At 54.5% G+C, this 16,855-nt stretch overlaps 1 protein-coding gene across 1 annotated transcript in view; it reads right to left on the bottom strand.

Annotated features, from left to right (window-relative positions):
* Positions 1–16,855, bottom strand: part of IGDCC3 (immunoglobulin superfamily DCC subclass member 3) — a 78,874-nt gene that overhangs the window by 54,577 nt on the left and 7,442 nt on the right. The window contains exon 2 of the mRNA XM_032195071.1: positions 16,145–16,450. Coding sequence (XP_032050962.1) covers positions 16,145–16,450 — 306 coding nt within the window. The remainder of the gene's footprint in view (positions 1–16,144; positions 16,451–16,855) is intronic.

Here is a 16,855-nt window from a genome sequence, read left to right on the forward strand (position 1 = left end):
CCCCCGGCCCCCCAGACAATGCTGCGGGGCTGTGCCCGGCCAGCCCTGGCCCCAGCGAGGTATTGTTCCCCGGCCGGGGGGGCCCTGCGAAAACAAAGCAAAACAAAAGAATCCCTGACATGCCTAAAAAGGAGACTTCATGCCAGAGCTAACCTTTGAAGATTTATTCCCCGCTGCCCTCATGACCCAATTCAACCTCCATTACTCAGGAATTCCCCAGACAAGCCCCGAAAGGCAGGGATGGAATTTCGGACTTTCTACCTCATTTGTTTGTGCAGGACCGGGTGGTCTGGCAACCCCGGCCAGAACGGGGGAGAGGTTTTATATAAAAAATATATCTGTATTTAGAGGTGCCGTAGGTGTTGTACACAATTATCACGCCGATTCCCTCGCCCTCTGCTTAAAATTGCAAATCCCCACCTTGCACAATGCCCCGGGACTCTCGCAGGCTTTTGTGCCTCCCTCAAGCCCCACAATTCACCGCCTACTTTTTAGGGCTGGAAACTGGAGGGGGGGCACCGGGGGAAGGCTCATCTACATTATAAAACTGAAGCATGCCTCTCTTGAGAATATCTCCGGTGGTGGGGTGAGAACTTGGGAAATGCTCATTTGGGACATCTGCTGCGAAACGCCTCTTGCGACAAAGCTTCGGAAGAGCTGGGGGGCAGCCCTCAGTGTAGGGCCACGGGAAATGCCCAGGGGGATGCGTCCGTGCCTGGCAAAAAGTCAGAGAAAGGCAGAGAAACCCTAAAGGAAAGATGCAAGAGCCATGAAGTCAGCCAGACCCGCGCCTGCGAGCATTATCTCTGCATCGCTCCCCCGTCTGCAGATGGCTTTGCCAACAACACCGGGGGGCTGAGGGGGGGAAGGAATCCAATTTAAGCACTACAAAACTTGGAGGAAATAGCTGGGGAAGGAGTCATAAAAATGTCACACATGCCTGGTCTCATTAGGCCAGCCAGGGACGTGTCCCCCCCGCTGGGCTCACCGCAGACCGAGCTGGAGAGCGCAACTGTCCCGGGGCCGATGCGGTCTCCTGGGATCCCTGCTGCGTGTCCCCTGCTCTTCAGAGGGGACAATTTTTCTCCCTGCACAGTAACACAAGCGAGTTTCTGGGCCAGTGTTTTCCTCTGGCCTCTCTAATCAGCCGTGGCTTCCCTCGGACCCTTCCTCCAGGATGGCAGGGGGGATTTTGCATGCCTCAGGTGCCGGGAACAATGAGGTCTCGCGCTCCGGAGGAAGAAGAAAATTCTCTCCCCGTGGGTAGCAGTACGCTGGAAAGAAGGCTGGCTGGAAAATAACTGCCTGCATCTCCAGCTGCACACCGGTCACGTACTGGGAAAAGAGCTATGAAAAGTCCAGCTCAGGGCAAGGTGCCTCGGACCCAAGGTGATGACCCCAAGTGGAGGAGGCTCACTCCAGGGAACAGTCCCTACCACAGCCCCACTACACCGTGTGTGGTGGAGAAGAAGTAAAATCTTTGCTAAGAAGCATCGTCAGAGCTGCTGAATGCCTCAAAACACACAGTGGGTGCACAAGCAAGAAGCCAGCAAAGATTTTGCTGCAGGTAATCTTAGAGACGTTCACACCACACAAAATACATCGCTGCTTCCCTCTTCCAAAAGGCCTGATCCCGCCTCCCTGCCTGGGAACAAGGCACGAGCAGAGAGTACTCAGAGACCATGGCATGAAAATACTCTGGGCCAACTAGAATTTATGTCCCAGTACAGATGTGGCTCTTTGGAAAGCTGGCAGCAACAACCCTGCTCCTCACAGAGCCTGAAAGATATCCCCAGCTCCCGGTGCTCACAGACACAGAGCATTTGAGCACTGAAGTCAGTTAAGTGCAATAGTTAATGAACTTTTCACCATCTGTATGTTAAAAAGCTTTGAGACAGAATGGGATCTTTTGACGTTGGCTTTGAACAATCAGGAATGAGTCCAGCAGAGCAGGGCTGAATCCCCCCCAGGCAGGGCACGCAGCACAAACAAGGGGCTGGAGGCTTTCGTGCTCCACATCAGCTCTTCAACAGAGCTCCGGACTGTCTCAGCATTGCCCTGCCCCTCCTATCCCTTCACATCCCCCCCGAAAAACAACAGTGATAGCATTCACCTGCTTCGCTGGCCCCGTGAGCATTCCCTCACTACTCTCGGCATCCTCCTTTGTGGACACGGGGCTGTTCCCAGCCGGAGCTGCGCTGATGTACGCCAGCTGGAAGCCTGGCCCATTAAGGGGTAGGTGTTGCTCGGGTCTATGTTCAATACCTAGGAAACAGGCTCGAGAAATGAGGTTGCACACACAGCACGGAGCTGCACGTGAACTAGGCTAGGGAGCTTTACTGCTGCCTGGTCGGCACAGCCCTGAGTGACTGGCTGATTACTCCGTCTATATACAGTAAGACTACACTGTAAATATGTCAGCATCGTGTCAAACAAACCTCAGAAGTGGTAAGTACAAGGTGAGAGCCTGGAATGTAAAAACAGTCACGTTTTTGGCTGGTATTTCCTAAGTACGTTGGCTAAATGTCTGAAGTGTTACAGGAAAGCTTCGAAGTGAGCATCGCGTGGCGCAGCGCACATCACAGGCACATGCTCGACACAGCTACCTGGGGAAAAGCCTGCAAAATTCACAGTGTGATTATCCAAATCACTTACAAAGTCACAACACACTTGCTAGAAAGCCTCTTGGGTTTCTTCTGAAGCCTCTCTCCCTCAGGAAGACTCCAGAGGCCATGGGCACTAAATCCCACGTAGGCACAGCTCCCTGCTGAAAAGCCAAGCCCCGTGCGCCCACCCCGCAGAAATGCCTGCCAACAAACACAGGGTAGGCTCCAACACCCTCACCAGGCAAAACTCAATTAATCTCCCGACCCTTCTCATTAAGATAAACGAGGTCTGACTGCCACTTTACCTTGCCACCCTTGCACTTAAAACTGAGAAGGAGGAAGCAGATTCTTAATTAGCATCCATCAGGGGCGTTCACAGGTCTCAGTGTGAGGAGTAAGCAATCTGCTATTCCTTGGAAATCCTGGGTGACACCCTCCATCCCTGGGGGGACGCCTGCCCTGTGCTGCAGGGGACAGAGGGACAAAATATGGGGTGAAAGCAGAGCCCTGCCAGGAGCCTGTGGCTCACCTCTGAGCTCGAGGCAGCCAGAGGCCGAACACCCACAGCTGCAAGGTCTGCATGATCCCTGTATCAAACACTGCAGGACCCAAACAAAAATGCCTTGCCACACCTCAGGAGATCTACTTCTTCAGCATCAGGCCCCTGAGGTGCTGGTGTCATTTCAACGATGCTGACGGGCACCAGCTGAAGGCTGCAGTTGCCCTTCAAGCACCTGGACAAAGCAGCCCCCAGTGACCCCAGTGAATCTGTCTGCCCTGTCCAGCAGGCATAATAAACCCACCTCAAAATGGAGATCATCTTTGCATGGCAAAAGCAGCTAATTCACTGCAAAGGAAGCCTCGAGCACTTGAGCAAACAGAGATGGGGGAGAAATGAGCACCCCTGGAGAGCTGCGTTCCCTCCAGAGACCCAGGAGCCCAGCTGGGGCTGGAGTTTGCACCTTCCAGCTTGACTCATCCAAATCTCATGGAGGAATCAGCCCCAGGAACGTTAATGAGGAATGAGAAATCCCCAAGGTGCTGAGCCTGTCTGAATAAATCACGCTCGGAGGTGTGATCCAGCTGCCCTCGCTCCCACCTGAGGAGGCAATCAGCGGCTTCGCCCCAGCAGAAATACAGCAGGTCTCCGGGTGGGAAAGAGCAACAGATTAGAGCCCTCAGGAAAAAGATAAAATGGACTATTGGCTGGTTAAGAGTCCTTGATTTGAGGAGGATGGGCCCGTGGTTCAATTTTATCAGCTGCTCAATAGGTGCATTTAATGAACTTCATTGCTGCCTGTCTCTCAGCTCAGATGGGGATTAGCGTGAAGCGGGGAGAAAACAAAGCAATTTGATGGAAAAACACCTAATTGAAGGAAATGAGGATGGGAACCACTCTGACCTCTGCGATGCTAAGGATATTTTGACTCCAAACCCATAAAAATTCCCCAACTACCCCCAGATTTAAAAAAAAAATAAATCCCCACAATTCACCTCTGAGCAAGCCTCCATTTATTCCCCATTAAAAACTCGCGGTTGTGTAAATTGGATTCAAATGAACGTATTTACATTTGCAGGAGGAACCTGAAGCCAAGCTGTCAAAGTGTCACCCTGTCACTCATGTTTGCATCGCACCCCGTCACAACACGGAGACGTGTCCCCCCCCCCTCCCCGACAGCTTCCTTGGACCCAGGGGATGAGTGGCAGCGAGGACGGCTGCTGGGGGGGGACCTCACAGGGATGTCGTGGTGGAAAAGTGTTATTTGCCTGCAAATTCTGGCACGCCGGGCCCTTATTGTCATTGGATTTCAGCCAAGCGCTGCCAGGACACAAGAAGGTGATTTAAGTTGGGATTTTCCTTGCCTCGCTGCCCCTCGTTCCTCACCTTTCTGGAGCAAAAAGCTGGCGTGGCCGTATGCAGAGTTTTCATGTAATGGTTCGTCTTGGTTAACGGGATGGAGGCTGGGTGATATGGGCAGGATTGGGTTCGCTGTGAAAAACGGTGTGTTAGTAATCTGGGGCTGTCTGCTGCATGCCAGGGATTACACGACTCCTCCCGCTTTCCTTAAAACACAAGCCCATGGGAAAAAAACAGTCTAAAACCAGACAGTTGAGGCTTCTGAAAGCAGGAAAAGTCTCCAGAATGAGAATGAATCCTGGATAGGACCAAGATTCACCACTTGAGGCTACACACTGCAGGGGAAGCAAGCATCAGGAGGAAGCTGAGGAGTGTCCCTGTGGCTGACCGACAGCACAGAAGCCCAGATCCCAATTTTTAAACATAGCTGCACGCAGAGATGGGAGCATAACCCATGTACAAGAACATTTTCCTTATCAGTGCTAAAAACCTAAAATATTCTGAGTGCCCACGCCTCGGCCTTTTATCTTAACCAGGTATTTTGGGCCCCGTCAGAGTCAGGAGACCGCCCCAAACACAGCCTTCTGCACTCCTCCGAGACGCTGCCTTCAGGCTCATTACCCAAAGCCTGAATTGCAAAGAGCTCGATGCCGTGGCTCTGCATACCAGCAGGAAAAAAAAAAAAAAGAAAAAGAAAAAGTAAAATCCACCAGCCCGCGATCTAATTAGGAAAGAAACTTCCAGTCCCAAAGCAATTGTCAGTTTTCCACCCCGCAGACCGCAGCGATGCGGTGCCATCGCGCCGCTTCCCCGGCGTGCCAGAAGTGATCAGCGTTAGGCCCTCCTAATGTGTCTCCGAAACAATAGCAATTACGGAGTCGCCCATTCATATCTAAAGGCTCAGCAGCCTACAACTTCCCTCAGGAGGCTAAAGACATTTCATCGAAGCAATTATATTTATGTAGCATTAAAGTACTTTTCCTCCAAGCCCCGGCAGCCACCTCTCCGCATCAGGAGCCGGCGGTAACGAGGAGCCCTCTCGGCCCATCCCAGCTCCTCCGAGCGTATTTTTTTTTTTTTGCCTGTTTAAAGACAGCCAAAACACACACGTTAGGGGCTTTGCTGCCTTATTTTTAATGTTACATTACGCTCGCTCACCCGCGGGATCTGACGTGCAGCTTGGAGCCTATTTACATGACAAGGGCCCGAAATGGAAGACGCTGGGCGGTTTATTCGGCTTTCCCAGCTCTCCTCGTTTCATCAAGGATCTTGTGATGTCTGGCAGCGCTGCGAAGCCCCAACTTTCAGTGTTTTGCAGCTCCAGCAACCTTCGCTCTCGATATGTTGAAAGTGATGCTTTCAAGCTTTTTTTTTTTCTCAATGAATCACATATGCCAGGGACAGGACTTCGGGGTATCAGAGCAGCTAAAATAGATGATCTAAAGGACCTATTAATTAGTGGGTTTTTAATATCAAGAATTCAGAATGGATGTTGTCATTTTGGGAGGGGAGAGACAGCTTGCCTCACAGGTCTCGCGTGCTAGAAGCTGTCGATACCACACCGTGTTTATTTTCCACTTTTTTTCTTTTAAGCCTTTTCCTACAGAAGCGAAGCAGCTCTCCAGAAACATCCCACCTATGAATCTCACAGCATGCACCCGCACATCAGCAGGCAAAGCCCCTGGCGTGACGTCTCAAATCTCCGCGATTCAACAGCTGATAATATTTGCCCTTTGAGCTGCACCAGCTGCACCCTCCCAGCACGCCCGGCTCGCAGCACTTCCAGCAGCTGGGATCCAGGCTTGAAAAGGCATCGCCTTCAAAGCACGCGCTGCACCTCGCTCTGGTACACAGGGAGGGGGGATTTTTAGAGCTCCTGCTTGGAGCTTTAATGAGGGAACAGCTTCCTCGTGTTCAATCCTTGCTTCCTTAGACCTGGGCTCCTCTGTTAGAGGGCTGAGAGGATTGCCCAGAGGTTGGAAAGCAGCTCCCATCCCTCCAGGCTAGCAAAGCAGCAGCCTAAATTTTGCAGCCTGCACTTTCTGGGCTTGAAAGCCGTCCCCATCCCTCCTGCCTCTTCTTCTGGGGATGCCGCAGGCTGGACGGGCTCCCGGCCGCATCGCCACGCCGCAGCCGAGCCCTGCGCTGGCCGGAGGATGAACTTGTTGCCATGGCAGGGGGGAAGCATGTGTGGGGCTCCACAAGGGCTTTTTGTTGGTCCTTTCCCACCACGGCGGCCCCGCCACGACGTGCCCGTCCTCTCGCCGTGCTGGAGCAGCCTGGCAAAACCCAGCTGACCGTGAAGCCAGGGCAGCCCCGCGGCCGAGGGCTCGCCGCTGCGTTTCTCCGCCAGCGTGGGGAGCGGATCCAAAGGCACAGGGAGAGCTTCCCAGCACAGGCAGCACACCAGGGGATGGCAAAATGTTAGAGGCAGGAGCTCTGTCCTCTGCGGAGATGAGTTTTTAAGCAGCAGCACACAGAAAGGAGGTTGTGTCCTCGGAGATTACCCAAGGACAGCGAACGTGCGGCTGCTGCTGGGGTGTTTGGTACAGGACAGGCTCAGCTCGCCTGCACTTATCTGCTAAAAACTCCCTTGTGGCTTTGATTAGCCTCTCTGAAACTGAGGGTGTCTCTCATTCACACGTTAATCGCTCGCTGAGGTTGGCGCTCCTCATCGCTGTGGGTTTTAACAAGGAGAAATGCAAAGGTGGGCTTAAAAATGAAAGCTCTGCTCCTTCCCCAGCAGCCGTTTCGGTGCCTCTGAGGTTCCTGCTCTGCGTGGCAGCGAGCCTTGCCGAAATAATGAGCCTGCTTCCGTCCCAACCAGCTCCCGTTGCACTGCAGAAATGAGCAGAAAGGTATTATGGGCTCACACTCACCAGATGGATGTCCTGCTTTGTTCTCCGCTTACAGAAAGCCCTCCACATACAGTTTGGATTATCTTCATTGTAATTCTAATCAGCGCCTCTGGAAGGGAGGGAGGGATCCGGCCTCAGTCAGGAGAGCTAATTAAAAGTTGTGAGTCATCCAGACTTCTCGGCACGCTGGAAGCTCTTTGGAGGACCAGGTAATCTCTCCTTCTGGGGGGAACACAGTTAGCAAAAGGAGAATCGAGCGGCCTTCCCTTGGGCAGGGTGCTGGGCAAGACCAAACCCTGCTTGCCCCGCAGAGGTGCTGCAGAAGCAAACTGCACGTGAGAGCAGCAAAGGTTTGTACGTGTTCCCCAGAAACTCGTCCTGGGTGCACGGACACCTCTGCACGCACACACCCAGGCTAGTTTTTAAAATGAATTGCCTAAGAGGCTTTGGGGTCTGGGTACACGGAGCAGGGGATGCTGCCTCCCTCTGAAAGGACTTCCGAACCCCCGGCTGGTTCCTGGGATGCAGACAAGTCCCCATCACTTCTGTGACAAATTCCTCGCGAGCACCCTCACCTCTGAAATCCCCAAGGGGCCTCCGAGGCCGTGCAGGAGCCAAGCCCCAGCTCCTGTGGGATGGGACGGCTGCAGGGAGAGCCAGAGATGCTGGGAGAAGAAATGGCAGTGGGCACCCACCCCAAGGAAGGAGGGGAAGGAGGGGAGTGTTGCTGCTTCTGCCCCATCGCCTTGTAGGTTTGCTCAAAAAAAAAAAAAGCAAAGCCACGAACCCCACAGGTGAACACCCTCAGCTTTTCCCTGCCTCATTCACAGCCCCCTCCCCGGTGGGATTTCACTGTCCCCCTCTCCCACTAACACCCTATTTACCCCCAGCCTCCGTTCACCCCCTCTGGTCCATCCCACTGCCCACACCTCCTCGCTCTGCCCTTGCTCCTCCAAATTTCTGTTCCCCTGCAGTCTCCGCAAAGCACATCCCTGGGAGGGAGAGCTCCAGCCTGAGGTGGGCTCCATCCTCAGGGAATGCACCGTGCTCACCTGCTGCCCAAAAACATCTCCCTGGGACCTACAATGACCTGACCTGGCATATTTTGCTGTCCCTGCCCTGTCCTGGGCATGGCAGGCAGCAAAATACTCGGTTTTTCCCTCAAAACAAGCACTGAAGTATCGACCAAGTGCAGCACAACGCTGTAGTTGAAGCATGCACGCACGCAGCCCTTTCTGCTCCCGCAGCCCCGCCGCTCATTTACACACCAGCAGCCTAAAACTATCTCTTTTGTACGTCCAAATTGATCCCGGCTCTTAATTAGTGCTCTCGGTTGCAGGAAAATTTCATTTGTTTCTTCCAAACGTGGCCCGATCCATTGTCCCTCTCCCGTGACCTGTGAAAATCCGTCATTGAGCTCAGTGACAGTGCTAAGTGCGAAACGCAGCATCAAAGGGCCATAATGGGGGCCTCTCAGGACTGACAAAAAAACACCATTAATCACGGCGGGCTCGGGAGGTGCCAACTTACTGAGCCATGGGAGCGGCGCCGGCCCCGCAGAGGGATGCGGGGGCACGGGAGGATCCCGCACCCGAGCGTCGCCCCTCCTGGACACGTCCTGGAGTCCTCCCGCGTTCCCACGGAGGTTTTGGAGCCATGTGGATGCTTTCCTGGGCGGCTCCTGGGTTTAAAGGGTTGGGATTGAGCTTGTCCAGCAATACCTTTCGCGCTGCTTCGGCTGCATCCGCGGCCCTACTGCTGTTGGGAGCAATGCGTGGGCCGTCCTGCAGGATCACGGGGCAGATTTCAGCAGCTCCGTGTGTGTTTCCAGGGCTAACACGAGTGCCTGCAGCCTCCTGGAGCTGAACACGGCATCGTGCATCCCCCAGCAGCCAGCACTGACCCCCTGGTGTCATCCCAGGGCCAAGCTCAGGGGGAAGGCACAGAAAGCTCAGAGCGGGGCAGCAGCTGGGACAAAACCCCCCAGGGAATCACCCCCAGGACCAGGGCCAGAGCTCGCCATGGATGAATCTACACAGGTAGCAGTGGGACAGCTGAAAGGTGAAGGCAGCAATTTTAGCAGAGAGACTTTTAACGTCAGGAAAACCAAAGCGAAGAGGTAAATCTCCGCAAAATCCCAACCCCTGGAGCCGAGCGGCGCGTCTAAGCCCTCTCCTGCAAATCCACGTCATTAAACAGAATAACTCGGACTCGGTGAATCCAAATGACTCTCACTTTCAAGGTCCTGCATTCAGAAGCCCACAATGGAGAACAATGAGGTAGAGAAAAAGCCGAGGATCTTGACGCCGCATTCAGGAGGCCATCTGGTCCGGCCGGCACAGCCAGCGCTGGGAACGGGCAGCGTCGTGGGTTGAGATTTAATCTGAGCCACTTATTGAGTGACCTCAGGCGAATCGTTTGACCTCCTTTTGCCTCAGTCAACCCAACTGTAAAATTGGGTTTAAAGCAAGAACCTCTCTGAAAACCATATGCCGTGCCTAGGAGGAGCGGGAGCCGCTTCCCTCCCCAGCAACGGGGCTGCGGCCGAGGGCAAAGCCAAAACTGGTGTGGAAGAGCCAGGATCTGGCAAACCTCGGTGCTGGGGAGCTCGTGGACCAGTTCCCAACCCGCAGTCCTGGGGAAACTGCTCCGGTTCCATGCAGGGGCTCACCTGAGAGAGGGCATTTGGGAGGATTGCCTTTGCTCATCTCGCCGCTGCACCAGAAGACCCCAAACATTCAAAAAGCAGCTCCCCGACATCCCAATCTCACAGCGGGCAGCTGCGAGCTGGGATCAGCACCAAACACACACCCTTGACAGAATCATTTATCTTTCTCTATGCTTTCTATGTCCCTTTATTTATTTATATTTCTGTTTTCAGTAACTCGGCTACGGGCAGGCCCAGAGCTCCGAGGCAGGCGCAGCGCCGTGGTCCTTTACCTCACAGGCACCCGCTGCAACCCAAGAGACCAACAGCATCGATTTCTCCAGCCAAATACCCCCAAAAACCAATTCCTACACCCAGCCTGGCCAGCAAAGAGCAGCACAAACCCAGCCTACAGCACCCGAGCACCCAAGCACCACCCTGGCTCCGCGTTCGCCTCTTGGCAGGCGCTCGGGGAAGTGAAGGCGCTGATGAAGCGCGTCCCCATCAAATGAGGGTCCTGAGCAAAGGGGAAACAGCAGCAGCCTGCCCCCAGCTGCAGTTTGCACACAGGGGGGGTGCACAAACAGCTGGTGTGGGGGTGTCCGTGCCCACCCCGTGGCCAGCGGCTCCCCTGGGACCCCCGGAGGGCGCGGGGGATGAGCCGGGGAGCGGGCGCGCGCGGCGGAGACGTCAGAACTTCCTCAGCTGTGCTCCCGGAGTTAATTGAGACAAATAACTCAACAGTGCTGCCATTAATGAAATTCTTCTGATATATTTCCCCTGAGCTTTCCGTAAATGACTAAGTGACATTGCTGCCTGCAGTGCAAACCCCCTCTTATACGAGAGATAACGCTGCCGGAGCGGAGGCTGGCGCGGCCCCGCTAGGAGCCCGGCGGAGAGGCGCAGGATGATATTTAAATAACTCTCACACTGCTCAGAAACGAGCAGCCGAGAGAAATATGGCCTTATAATGTGCTCGCGTCTCAGGATGGCTGCTGGCTGTTCCGCGCCGACACTGAAAGGCAGCGGGTGGTAAGTGACAAACTCTTTTAATCCCCCAAATCGACTAAAATTTCCAGCCAGATCTCTCCGTTCCTCCTCCCCACCGGCGGCTCCTCGGCTCGTGCAGTCGTTTTGCAGCGCACGCAGGGCCAAAGGCTGCAACAGGAGGGATGCGAGAGGCAGCGGCACGGCAGCCAGCGTGTCCTGGAGGCAGCCCAAAGGGCTGATGGAGAGAAATAACCCACTCGTTTCCCTGCTATCCTCTCTCCGTCTTTTTGCTTCGCTCCATTTTTATTATTTTTTTTTTTAGTAATTCCTCATGGGTGTTTCTCCCCTTGGGAAACGCTGCTACAAGCCCATGATGTGCTCTGGGTTTCCTGAGAGCTGGGAGCATCCAAAGCACGGGCATTAGGCAGAGAAACACCGCTGGTACCAGGCTAAGCCCCGCTGCTCGGGCTCACTCCTCAGTATTTGAGAAGAAAGAGCATGAAACGCGAAGAAAATGGGGGAAAAATAAATACAAATTTGGATTGTGGATGCGAGAAACTTGGCGTGCAACAACACCAGGGGCTAAACTGCAAGAAAGTGCAAGTGAACATCAGCCCTGAGATCCTGGGAGGGACACGAGCACGGCTCCAGAGCAGCACCTCCGAAGCATCCCTTTACCTCCAGCACGTGCCTGGCGCCGCTGGGACCTGTCCTCACAAACCCACCCCGTTCCCAGCTGTGGAAAGGGGTTCCCTCGGTGGAAGCAGGAGCACGGGGCAGGGCCGTGCTGTTTGTCCGGGTGCTGTGCGTGCAGGAGCAACCAGCAGCAAACGCCGGGCGCTGGCGGCGTGACTTGGCGGTGGGAGCTGGGAGCCCGCATCCGAACAGTGGCACTGCCCAGGAAATACCTCGGGGACAACTCCGGTGCCACCTTTTTTAAAACCTTAATTTCAAATGCTAACTTCATAATGAGTGGAACAAAACTGTGTAAAAACATTTCCCACTCTAATCCCGGTTTGATCCCCCCAGTATGGCCTTCTTTTGTAATTACATCCCTTTGTGATCTCGCTCTAATGCCTTGTATTGTGACCCATAAAATAATCAGCCCCCTTTGTCTCTCCCTAATCCTTTTAGACTTCCTTCTTGTCTCTACACTCTTATAAATGCTGCCATTATTTGGGCTCAGCAGCTCTTCCCACCACCCCGGAGCCTGGAAAGGGGGCTGCAGGTTAAACCCTGAATGTATTGCGCGCGGAGGAGCTGAACCGCTGGGAAGATCTCGGCTGCTTTAAAATCCCCGCGATTCCCAACCTCCTCCCCTCGCCGGGCAGCTTAGCGAGGGAAAACAACTCGCAGCCATGCATATTCAGCAGACCTGCCCCCTTTTGATATTTTCCAAATGGCCTCGAGACCCTTGGCCTGGGGGGCGCGGTTCGGTGTGTTTGCAGGGAGAGCCCCGGGATGGGGGCTGCGGGGAGATGGCAGAGCTGAGCCCCTGTCCTGGGGGAGGCCAGGGAGGGCCTCGAAATGTGCTGGGAGGGAACGGGGTTTGGGGCAGGATGAGGAAGGAGAAGGGAGTAAAGGAGCAGCGACAGGCACAGGGGATGTGTGGTGTCGAGCAGGGCTATGGAGCAGTGCCCTGCAGCAAGACACAAGAAGGAAAGTGCCTTTTTTGCTAGCCCTGACTTCTCCATCCTCACTCTCACATCCCGCAGTATTTCAGGTACCAGCAGGCTTGGTTTCACCAAGCTTCATGAAATATCTCTGGATCTAAGCCACACAAATGACTTACCTCCCTTTATTTTTTTTTAATAGCAGCGGATCAAGCGGTGACAATCGCTGCTCTCAGGCCGGACGTGGGCAGAGCCTGACCCGAGAGCCGGTGTGATGGGGATTTCCAATTAGTGGCAACTGCTCGTTATTGAGTGATAGAATCAATGGGGCCGACTCCACCGGCCGGGCTGTGATTTATGAGGATGTGGAGCCGGCTCCGTCGAATGACAGCATTGGCAGAAAGGCTGGAAATGCCAGGAGGAAGAGCAGCTGGGGTGGAGGAAGGCTGAGTCAAGCAAAAGGTGGTGAGGAGAGGAGAAGTGGCTGCATTTTGGGGAGCCCCTCTTCCTAAGGAGTGGACTCCAGTACTTACTGAGTTGCCACCTGAGAAGACGCTGCCTACCAAAGCGATTTAAATTAGGACAGCTCAGAGTTGTGAGAAATTATGAAACTGCCATCAGGGAAAGGTCTGCGTTCAGTAACCTGGTCGGATCACAACAACACGCTGCGCTCCACCGCCTGCTGACAGCACACCAGGGCCCGAACAGGCACAGGAACAGCTCCGGGCAGCATGTCAGACAGAGGATGGAAGTGCCAAGGGCTTCTGCTCGACTCGGTCATGCACACGCTGCTTGCACACTTGTTGAAAAGGAGGTTACAGGACACAAAAATATCATCAAGGTGTTTAGCGTCTGGCCTGCCAAACCACAAACCAGCCAAGATCCACCTTCCTCTGCCGAGAATCTTTGATTACCAATGATAAAATACAGATATTTCCAAAGGACTGCAGTTCAGGAAATGTCACAAGCCAATTTCTAGCAGGAAGACTTTAAGAAGCGCCCGCTCCATGGGGAAACCGAGGCAGGAGAGCGACGAGACTCACCTAGGGCAGCGGGGGAAGCTGGGGCTGACAGCACAGGCTGTCCCGTTCCCCACCTCTCCATACAGCTCACCTACTGCTGTGGCAAAACTGCCCATTTTTGCAGCTCCGCAGTTTCCAGATTGTGCCAAACCCGTGGCTTCCTTGCAAAGCCGAGCTAATCTGCCTGCCCCGTGCACACACGGCGAGCCTGCGCGCAGCATCGTCTTCCAGTTAAATTCTGCTCCGCGCCCAGCACCCGAGTACACTTGAAACATAAAAAAAAAAATATATGATACCCAACCCGCATTTCCTGAATGCAAATATGTACATTCCTCCAAGCCGAGGAGCCGAGCAGATTATATTCCAGGCAATAACCCGAAGCCAGGGGCTGTAACGGTGATACGAGCCCCACGGCCTTTGAAGACAGCGAAAAGTGCAGCGGGGCTCTCGAGGGGCTCGGCTCCGTCAGATCCCTTTTATTCCGCAGTAGCACGGCCTTGATCAACTTTCAGGATTGTTGTTTGTGAAAGGTTTTTATTTCTCCTCTGCTTTTGTGTTCCGATGTCAGGCTCGGGGAGAAGAGCTCAGCACCGGGATGAAGTTTTACCCCGGTATTTGCTCAGTGCTTGGGTTTTGGAGCCCACGGCTCCAATGCGATGTTCCCCTCGTCTCTAAAACGGGGATAATTAACCTCCTCCCCTGGTTTTACTCCCTTATCTGGAGCTGGGGTAAGGAAAAGCACTATGACTTGTGTGCAACCACCCCAAGACACAGGGGCTCAAGGGTTCAACTGTGCTTTGGTTTTGGGAGATCTCATCTTTGCTTGCACACAAGTAGGGTCTCACCACGACATCCCCAGTTCCAGTCCCGCTGCAAGCAGGTGCATGTGGCGTTGGGGCCAGGTGCCTGTGTTTGGCGCTGGCCTCACCCAAACCTTTTCATAGGGATGGCAACAAACCAAGCCCGAAGCCAGCACGGACCCACAGGGTTTTCAGCACGATCCCGGTCTCAATTCGATTCACACAGAGCTACAAAAGGAAACATTATTCAGGGCCAGGCAGCACATCCCATACACACCGATGCAGGAGCCGAGGCAGCGGTATTTATCGACAATCCGTTCTCCCAAAGGTAACCCCTCTGGCTCTCCTCTCTCCTGTTCACGGGTCGGAGAAGCCTGGCATTGTGCTCGTGCATCAGCCAGCCCCCAAAAGCGCTCCGAGGTTTAGCGCCACAAGACGGCCACGTTTCGGATCCAGCTGCTAATCTGGCACAGCCCCAAAGCCCTTGGCTCCCGGACAATGTCATTTCTTACCCTCCTGAAAAGCTAGGTTTGCAGATGGCCACTTCACGCGCTCGGGAATTGTTGCACACAAGGCCTGAAGTGTTCCCTTGGTGGGCTGCCAGCGGGCCCCAGCGCTGCGGGGAGCGGGACGCCGCGCTCCAAAGGGCCCCCCAGGCTGGGGACTGCAGCCCGGGGACCCTGGGTCTGGCCCCAAACTTTGCTGTAGGTTTTGCACCGAACAAGCACGGCGTGGTTTGCAGGCACAATGGAAGTGGTGTAAGTGGCTTGCACACAGAGAAGAGCGGCAGTCGCCTCCCAGACAAGTCGGGGAGCACTTCAGTGAAATTTAATTTAACGAGCCAGCGTTTGGCCAGGTCTCAGGGCCATGCTGAACACCCCCATCCCTGCTGAATATCAATCAAACCCAGCAGCAACTTCTGGTGCAATGCAAAGAGGGCTGGTGGCTGCCCCTCCGCAGCCTGCAGACAGTCTGTGGGCAAAGCTGGCCACCACCACGGGGACAGAAGCCACCATGTCACAGCTCCTCAGCTCTGCCACCAGCCCCAGGACAAACTCAGCCCTGCAACCAGAGCTGGCACGAGGGAAATCATCATCAGATGACCCAAAGCAGCAGCGTTTCCAGGTGCAAGGGGCTAAGCCGGGCGCTGTGCAGGGCTGGAGTCGCAGCCAGCCCTGTAATTCTTCCTCCCCCACCTTTAAATTTCATTCCCTCGCTGACATTTTCATCTCTCTCCTCCTCCAGGCTCCCCCAGCAGACAATCTGTCTGGTGTTGTTAGCCTTGCCCCCGACGGCACTGCCACGCTGGGTAGTAAATAAGACCTTGCTGCCTCCACACTGCCTGTCTTAAATAACAAAAGGGAAGAAGCCGTGACCTTCAGAAGGTCTCTGCTGAAGGTTTAGGGTGTGCTGCCTGCCAAGCAGAGCCCGACCGTGCTGCAAAGCCGAGGGACTTCCAAAACTACCGCAGGAGAGCCACGGACCATGGCTTATTTCACTCCATGACTTTACCGTAACTCACCCCTCCGAGACAGATTTACTGCTGGAAGCTGCCTTTTCGTTTTCTCCCCCCGAGAAGGCTGATTAGCTCTTCTTCCACAGCTGGACAACCGCAGAGATTAGACGCCAGATCCCCGCGCCGCCTCCCCGCTCTTCTTTCTCTTCCCCTCTTCAAGCCTCCCTCCCCGAGCACGCAGCACCGTAGCAGAGCTGCCCCAGGAGGTGCAGCTGGGATGAAACCCGTACTTACTGGCTGCCTGGATCCTGGCTTTCCTGCTCACCACCAGCCCGTAGTGGTTCTGCGCCACGCAGTCGTACTCGCCTTCGTCCGAGGAGCCGTCCCCGCGGATCCTTTGGAAGCGGGAGACGTAGAGCGAGCCGTTGGCCAGCACGAAGGCGTTCTCGCTGTCCACGATCACGGCGCCGTTCTTCCGCCAGGTGATGGTGATGGGCTGGATGCCCTCCACCTGGCAGTAGAGGAGCAAGGGCTGCTCCTGCACCGCCACGTCGTCGCTGGGCTCCACCACGAACGCCAGCTCGGAGGAACGGCCGAAATCTAAAAGGCAGGGAGGAGAGAGAAGGAAAGAGTCAGCAGCATGTCCACAAAACCAAGCAAGGGCCAACTGCTAAGGGTGATGATGGGGAAAACATTTTGGAATGACAGAAACCCTTGGGAATGTCTTGCCTCCTGAGGCTTTGCCCTCAAAATCTCAGTTATTGCGGGATCTGTACCAATAATGGGCAAAGCCTCGCCTCCCATCACACAGATACGCACTGATTTTCTTCTTTCGCCAACAAAATGCTTAAACACCGTGGCGTGTTATGCTTCACCTGGTCCAGCGCACCTTTTTAGGGTGTAATTTGCCATACAGGCATGATTAGGCACCACAGAAGATGACGGAAAGGGAGCTGTTATTTAAAGATTAGCCCAAAACACACGCTGACACGGAAGGCAAAAAAG

This window comes from Aythya fuligula, chromosome 11 (assembly GCF_009819795.1).
Source record: "Aythya fuligula isolate bAytFul2 chromosome 11, bAytFul2.pri, whole genome shotgun sequence".
Taxonomy (NCBI): Eukaryota; Metazoa; Chordata; class Aves; order Anseriformes; family Anatidae; genus Aythya; species Aythya fuligula.